Source organism: Rhinolophus ferrumequinum, chromosome X (genome assembly GCF_004115265.2).
Source record: "Rhinolophus ferrumequinum isolate MPI-CBG mRhiFer1 chromosome X, mRhiFer1_v1.p, whole genome shotgun sequence".
Lineage (NCBI taxonomy): Eukaryota > Metazoa > Chordata > Mammalia > Chiroptera > Rhinolophidae > Rhinolophus > Rhinolophus ferrumequinum.
Genome location: NC_046284.1, coordinates 51,562,411 through 51,570,709, shown reverse-complemented (window position 1 = coordinate 51,570,709; position 8,299 = coordinate 51,562,411). Strand labels below are relative to the sequence as shown.

The 8,299-nt window shown below is 53.4% G+C and overlaps 1 protein-coding gene across 1 annotated transcript; it reads right to left on the bottom strand.

The window, feature by feature from the left end:
• Positions 1 to 5: 5 nt before the first annotated feature.
• On the bottom strand, positions 6 to 8,051 carry LOC117037573 (protein BHLHb9-like; the record flags this gene model as incomplete). Its single annotated transcript, XM_033133744.1, has 6 exons — positions 7,821 to 8,051; positions 3,296 to 3,431; positions 3,128 to 3,180; positions 2,850 to 2,946; positions 2,164 to 2,242; positions 6 to 1,842 (listed from the first exon to the last, which is right to left on the bottom strand). A coding segment is annotated over exon 6 (1,536 nt), but the record flags the coding sequence as incomplete, so codon positions are not given.
• Positions 8,052 to 8,299: the final 248 nt, after the last annotated feature.

The window sequence follows — 8,299 nt, the reverse complement described above, 5'->3', positions numbered from 1 at the left end:
TTTATGTTAATAAATATGGCCACGGCACTAACCAGATTGGCCTTTGCTTCTTTCTGGTTGAAGATGAGTTTTAATGCTGCTAATGCCTCTGTATTGATCATGTCTCTGGCTGCAGCTGGGTTCTCAGACAAATTCAACAGTACTTTCAGAACAAGATTTCTGGTTTTACGATTTCCCAGGGACAGCACACGAAAGAGCTCTGAAAAGTAACTGGCAACAATACGGTGATGGTTAGAGTCAGCAGTCAGTTGCCCTAGTATCTTTAATCCAGACTGCTGTCCGGGTGAGTTCAAGGGAAAACACGCCGTTTCCTCACACATATGCTTGACGTGTAATTCAACCTTGCGCTGTCTTTCATCCCCAGAAGGGGGATTCAGAGTAATTACGGCCTTTTTCCTCATTTCAGAGGAAGGAAAACTGAGCAAGCTTTCAATAAGCGTCACCACACCCACCTCATTGATGAACTCTTGGGCAAATGGATGAACATGAATGACCCCCATTGCAATTTGAGCTATTTTATGAATGAGAGGATCAGTAGTTGACTTAAGTAAGGTAACAAGTTTTTCAAATTCCTCAGAATTCATGTAGCATTCCATTTTGCAAGGGCAAGCAAATGGCTTAATCCCATTCGCCTCCCTGAACCTGATTTGGCGTCTAATCTCCTCTATGGTCTGAATGCAAGGGTCAGAACCAAATGGGCACTCAGGGATAGGCTGTGAGCATGGAGGAGTGCTCATGGAAGAGCACACTGCTGCCACAGGCAAAGAATGAGCATTCTCCTCAGCTGAGGCCAGGACAATATATGAAGGAGGCCTTGTCTCAGACGGGACTTGGGATCTAAATCCTAACACTGCTGGGGTTACAGCAGGGGCTTTGGGCCAGATAGTGACCTCAGACCAGTCCTTGGGCCTATTCTTTTCATTAATTTCATCCACAGGCTGGGGCCTAACTATCTTACTCACGGGTCTCGGATTAGGGTCAAAACTAGTTTCGTCTCCATCCCAAAACCAGTTCCCGATAACGTTCTCTTCCTCCTCCTCCTCAGCCCCTGGCCTAGCCTTGCAGCTAGCCCCGGCCACCACAGGCTCCAGCTTCCCAGCACAGGACGGGGGACCAGGATCAGCTCTCTCTTCATCCTTAGCCCTGGAACGATTACCAGTCTCTTCTCCAGTCCAGAACCCGGAACCAACACTGGTCTCCTCCCCAGCCCAGGAGCAGGCACCAATACCAGCCTTATCTTTACGCATGGACCTGGACTCTACACTAGTCTCAGTCACACAACAAAACCGAGATACTCCAGTGGCCGCATCTTCAGCTTTGGGACTGAAATTTGCCAGGGATCCTTCTTTCATCTCAATTACAACCTTGTTCTTAGACACTGCCTTCGTCTCTGCCACTGAATCTGCCTGAGACCCTGCCTTGGCTCCTGCTTTGCCCGGGGTCTTGGCTCCAGGCCTGACTACACCAGCAGCCTCTCTCTTTGCTTCGGCTTCTACACCAGCCTTTTTTGCAGTTTTGGCCTTATTTCTACTCCGAGTCATGGCTGAAGCCCAGTTATATAGGTAGCCCTATACAGTCTTGGCCTTGGCTCTCAACCTGTCCCAGGCAGATGTCTTGACACTCTTCCACTGGGTCAGAGAGAAACTTTGTAGCAAGAGTTAGAGTCAACTGTTCAGCAGGCACGCAGTCCCCTTGCCAAACACACAGCCTCTGTCACTGATACACGGACAGAGGGCAGAGGCACTCAGGCCGAGGGAAGGTGATGGGTCCTGAGAGCAGATCTGTTGAGAGTGGTAATCTTCCGCCACTCCAAGGCCTCCACAGCCACCGCTGGAGATGGACCTGAGGGGGAAGAAAGAAATGGGCTTTGAATCTCTTCCGTCTATGCAGGCAGCCACACAGGACATGACAGAGTAGACATGGACTGTGTGGTCGGAGAAGTGGAATCGCAGAAAACTGTTACCTCGTTTTATCCCTTCCACACTCCCACTAACGCCCAACAGTGTCCTGCCCGGGCATTACTACACTCTTTTCTCTGCATTGAATAGTAGCAGGGATGGTGGGAAAGCTTGCTGAAAGGGAGAGAGGCTAAGGCATGCCCAGCCCCCTTGGTGTATACACCACTACACTCTACAGGTCTATCCAGGGAGGCCGCACACCAACCTGACTGATCTGGTGCAATTTCCTCCTCCTTCCTTGCTTCCAGTGTTGATAAGCCCTACAGCTGAAATCACAGGCAGACCTAAGGACAAAAACACAGGAGGGATTGGAATTCTGAGTTTTGCTAGGCAGACACACACTCTGCTTTCTAAACCCAATGCCTGCCCTTTTTCAAATCTAGAGCTCTGGTTATACAGTTGACCCTTGAGGTCGACACGCGAGTTAGAGATGCTAACCTCGCATGCAGCAGAAAACCCATAGACAACTAAAGTCGGCCCTCAGCACATGTGGATTCCCAACCACAGAGCTGAACCTTGAACAATGAGGGTTTGAACTGCAGTCAGTACAACTGCGTGGGTCCACTGAACTGTGGTCACATGAAAAAAAAAAATCCACGTGTAAGTGGACCCGTGCAGTTCAAACCCGTGTCGTTGAAGGGTCAACTGTGGAACGACTCTGGCCTCCTTGGTCCTCCTCAGGGCTTCCCTCCCCATTTCCTGGGTATCTATCAATTACCCCATAGGCACAATCCTGGCTCACCCCACACCCATTTCCTATACGCAAATGGGAGGGCAGAGGTGTCTAGAATATTGGAAAACAATGGCTCCTAGATATGATCTGGCCTAAACCGACGTGCCAACAGCCAATTCCCGTCCCCACTCAAGAGGGGTGCTCATGCTCACACTCACCTTGGATCCAAATGGATAGTTTTCGTCCTCTTTCTTAATTACATTCAAAGCGAACAGCTACCTACAGATTTCAACAGGAACCTACAAAGGAACAAACCTATAGATAGACAAAAAGGCCAAGGAAGGAAAACAGAGGAGACTGAGCGGGCCCAACACTCATGACAAGTGTCATAACATGCTTTCGTAAGTTCAAGGTCATGTTAAACGTCTCCCACCTGTCTGCTCCTCCCAAATGACTCCCCCTCCATTCCCCTAAGACCTGCAGCTTGTCTACTTACACCTCCCAACTCTGAAGTCAGTCATTTTCCCAGCAGAGGCCACATCTCTCTCCCTGAACAAAAATGAGGCGCCAGAGTGGGTAGTGGAAAATACGCAACTGTATTTAGAAAGCAGGCAGTAATGATAATGGGGACGGTTATTTCCACAGCACCCCTGCATGACCCTACCTTTTCCTCTTCTCCATGCATGCATAGATCCTACCTCATTCACCACCTATGCCAGCCAGTCCTCGCAGCAGGGGACCTCTGGAGATGCAGTCCTAACCACCAAAGAACAGTCCTCTAGCTGCAGAAGAGTCACGCCCTACAGAAAGAGGGAGGGGCATTCAGCCAAACACCAGGAAATTATGTTGATAACGGTAGAAAAAAGATCAGGTTAATTAATGGGCAAATACCCAGAATTCAGTTCCTAACATTTGCTTTTCAAGGATCAGGAAATAAGCAAAAAAGTCTCCCAGCTCCCACGGTTCCTCAGGTATCCACCCTCAGGAACTCCACAACATCTGTGGGACTACCTCTGCACCGAAATGACAGGGACTGTGCCGGGAGGCTGGAGATGAGAGTTCAGGTTTCCAGAACCAGCAAGCAAAGAAGCAGAATGACTTCATGCGTTCTAAATTGCTTTTTCCAAAACCTTCCCCTCTATTCTGAACCACCGCCCCGCAGTACCTCAACATATTCAAGTGGGCTGGGACGTCGAGAAAACAGATTCCCCAAGGACAAAGGTGGACTAACAGCGCACTCTTTATTTCCATGGACTCCTCCCCCCGCCATTTGCTTGCACTTAATTGTGTGCAACATCTAAATACCTAAGGCAATAAAACTGCTGTCTTAAGAGAAGGGTACACATTTCATTTTTCTTAATCTACCCAGTCAGTACCCCTTTTGCTACCGCGCAGACGGGAGACTGGCACCAATGAGGCCCCTGTGGGAAGGGACAGCACCAAGGACGCGGGGCCCAACAGGCCCCTTTCCAGAATCGGGGCCCGGAGTAGCCAACGCCCCCGCCCCGGCGCCCTCCATCCCAGCTCCGGCTCAGGGCTCCGCCATTTCTCCCGGAGCAGCCTCCCCCACCGCCCTCTCCCGGAAAGCAGGCTGGGGAGAGGCCGGCATGGATCGCTTCCCCAGGAGTCCAGGGAGCCTCTCAGGCCACCCCTGGACCCTGGGCCGGGCCCCAGCCCGTCGCTGCCGCAGCCTCCGCGCAGGCGTCCCCCGGAGGTGCCCCGGACCCGTTCGCCGCCTCCGCCTCCTCGCCAGGATGCCAGGGGCTGGGCGCGGGTCGTACGCTGGTCGAGAGTGGGGGCCACCGCCCGCGTCCAGAGCACCCCCACTTGCCTTTCCAGGCTCGGGCCCGGGTGGTCGGCCTCCCCTCCTCTCGCACGTCCTCACTCGGATCCTCCCTGCCTTGCGTGCGCACCGAATTGCAAAGAGGCGTCCGGCCCCCGCGCCGCTGCGCCAAACCCGGCAGGGGCTGCGCAGGATGCGGCACGAACCGCTGGCCACGGGGTTGTCGGGAAAGCGGGGCGGAGGGAGGTCGCACCAATGGGCTCGAGGCACGGGCCTCTGCCCGGCGCCCCCGCAGTTCCGACCCGGAGGGGGCGGGTAACGCCCGCCCGCCTCAGTGGACCTCCGCGGCCCCCTGCCGGTACCCCCCACGACGTTTCCGGCCCTATAATCTCTGGGACCCGCGGGCGGGGGTGGGGGTGCAGGATCCGCAGGTCGGGAGCAGCCGCGCCTGAAGCAGCAGCGGGTGGATACAAAGCGCCCCTAGGTGTGTCTGCCCCCCTCCACCTCCACCTCCCCCTTCCCGGCCGCCATCCTTCCTGGACGCTGATGAGAGAGGGGCTGGGAGAATGCTGGCTGGGAGGGGACAGGCCATCGAAGGCCAGACCGACCCTGAGGTCCTGAGGTGCCCCCCCCAAGTTCTTTCATTGTTCAGGGGCCCAGGGAGGAGAGAAAGTGGGGGGGGGCTGCCATGGAGGCCTCACAACTGCCCCTCTCCTAAAGGCAGACCTAGACCTCTAACCCTGGGAAGAGAATCCACTGCTCTGCGCCCAGATTCATTCTTGCTGCCACACTGCTTTTTTCTCACTCGAAATGCTTTTTGCGGTCCCCACAGTTGCCCAAGAAAGAGGGCCTTTCCCTGTCTGGACCCACCGGGGGTCATACAATCCTCGCTGTCTGTGACCCCCACAGCCAAGTGTCAGGCACCAGGTAGGGACCGTCCCGGTTCCTCTTCCTGTCCTCCGTCTTGTCTTGCAGTCCCATCCAAGCTCTCATGATCTTTGGCAGTGTGCAAATGTGGCAGGGATTAATTAGAAGCAGTTTAGGTCTCGGCCACTTGCCATACACACCTGTGTAGCTTATCCATTAGAGCTGTTAACACAGTAATCATACGTGTTGTAAATTCCCTGATAATCACAAAATCTGCATTACATCTCAGTCTGGTTCTGGTTCTTACTCTCTATCCTCGAGCTGTGCCTGTTCTTGTCTTTGGCACGGCTTATAAGTTTTTGTCGAAAGCTGGATATGATGTGTTGGGTAACGGGAACTGAGGTAAACAGACCCTTAGAGAGAAGTTTTGCGTTAGCTGGTTAGCAGTTGAGCTGTGTGTAATGTTTGCTGTAGCTGTAGGTGCCGGGGTCTTCAAATTCCTCTGGTGTCCTTATTTTTGTCTCCCCTCTTAGCTTTGGGCTTCCCTAATTACCCCTTGCACAGACAGTCTCCGTCTTTTAGCGGTACTGCACTGCTATTACACTGGAGGCTTGTGACAAGGTAAAAACGTGTGGAGAAGAAGTGTTCTATAATCTTACAATTAAATCCCAGGCTTCTGTGGGCCTGTGTCCCTAGGCTGTGACCTTCACAAGTGTCTCTTAGCTTCTTTCTCCTCCTTATGTGAAAATGGAAGGCTGGAGTGGGCTGGGTAGAAACAATGCCCTTCCCTCAGCTGGGATAAGGCTCTGGCAAAGTCTTTTCCCCTGCGGAGTAGGCCTCTGTCACGGAGAAGGCTCTGGGTGTATTGCACAAGAGCACAATTCCCCTCCCACTGCCGGACCAACTACGGGATCTGCCTGGGATCTTCACTGGGAGAACCTGCTGGAGTTCCCATATTTAAAGCCCACTAAACCTCTAAGACTGCAGGTCGGGTTTCTCACTCTCCTACTATTCCACACTTAGCCTCCAGCAGTTTGTCAAAATTACCTGTTTGTCTTCTCACCTGTGTATGTCTCTAGCCGTTTCTGCGCTGTGTAAGGAGAGATAGGCTGTGACTCTCCAGATTTGTCTTTCCTCCAGAATTTGGGGTGTTCATTTGCCCTGTGACCTCAGCTCTCTGATGGGTCTAAGGTCTAAGGTCTCTTCACCAATTCTGTTTGTTCAGCTTTCTTTCAGGTTATAAGTACAGGAGAAATGTCTTCCAAGCTCTTTACATGTCAGAACTGAATCTGGACGTCTGGCCTGGCCTATGGATTTTAACTGGGTAGCTAAACATCAGTGAGTGATAAGCTTTTGTCCTCTTATTTTCAGCTGAACTTTAGATCTGGGAATAAAGTTGCTCTGCAAATCCCAGCTGCTCCACAATTATTAGCCCTTTCCCTTCCCAGGTGTAGAAAATGTGTGTGGCTCGCACGGCTTGGCATGTCAGCCTCCAAATTCTTAACCTGGAGCGCGGACTCGAATTCCGACTTCCTGAATCAAAGTTCCTCATGGTGAGGTCGGAGCAACTGTGACTTAACCGTAGGAGAAGAAAGTCACCTCTGTCACCACCAGCACCCAGAGCCAGTTCACTATACTACTAGGTGCTTGCTTAGACTAGAGTAACCACTTTCTGAGCCCCGGATGCGCTTTCTAAAAGGAGGCTGCATGGTACAGTTGGGGCTCTCTCCTCTGGGCTCTGCTCTGGGACTTGGCCAGACTTCAGAGCCAGGCAGTCCAAACTTGTAATAGAGACTTTGCCACTAAGTATTTATGTCACCTTGGAAAAGGTACTCCATGTTTCTGTGACTCAGTTAACGCGTCCCCCACAGGATTCTCGGGCACACTGAATGAGAAACTATCCGATATTCTGAAATACCTGTATGTATCAGGTCTCTCTAGTTCCCTTTAAAATTGTGATCTAGTCATATTATGGGGTAGGCTGGGGTAAGTAGGAAAGAGTAGATGAGAACTCCCTCTTCCTTAGAGCTGCCCAGATTGGGGTTCATTCCTCTCTTGCATTTCCAGGCAGCTGGAACCTGGGAGCATAATGCAGATGTAAACCTCCCTTCTTCTCCCCCACCCTCCCCCAATTCTGAGCCAGTCTGGGCCACCCCAGTCATCTGGACAATACAGACCACCTAAAGAGCGGTGAATAGGTGGGGGGATAGGGGTGTTGCGCAAGGTCCCATCCTCACACCTGCTTTTCCAGAACCAGTGGCATCACTGGTTTACACGAATTGGGCGTCCACGAAGGTCACTTCACCGCTTCCTCTCTCTGGGCTTCCCTGAAGCCAACTCCCTCCATGTGTCGTCCACCTCCCCCACCCACACCTAGAAACGCAGACTGAAAGACCGCTGTGCCTGGAGCGGGGAGCGGGAGCTGGTGGGGGGCGTTCAGAAGGCAGGAGGGGGCGGGAGGGGCCGAGGCACTTACTGCACCCGGATCTAGTCTCAGCCACCACGTCCCGCGGATGCCATTTCGGGGCCTTGCACCCACCTGGTCCGCCAGCGAGCGATCGCCGCTTCTCTCCGCGTGTGCCTCCCGCAGGATGACTTCCTGCCTCTTGAGCTCCGGGCAACAGCAGACCCTGCTAAGACGCTGGCGACCGGCCGCGGGATTGTTTCCTCTACCAACAAATGCTGCAGCTCGGGCCGCACGAGAGAGTAGTTTCCAGGCTAGTGCGGCGTGGCGAAACACACCCCCCCACACACACACACACACACACACACGCACCCTACCTAGCTACCTCACACCTGCACACCCTACCGAGCACCCTACCACTCCTCCCGCCGCAGTGGGCCAGTCGTCACGCGTACGTCCTTCCCGTCTTTTTTGCGTGGGACGCACCTCGAGGCCCGCCCAACGGAGGGCGTGGTCACGTGACCCACCGTCGGCCCACGTGACCTCGCGGGCAGCCTGGCTGCCACAGCCCTGCAGCACCCGGGACAGAAACTTCTGCTTGTGAGGTTGAGCTG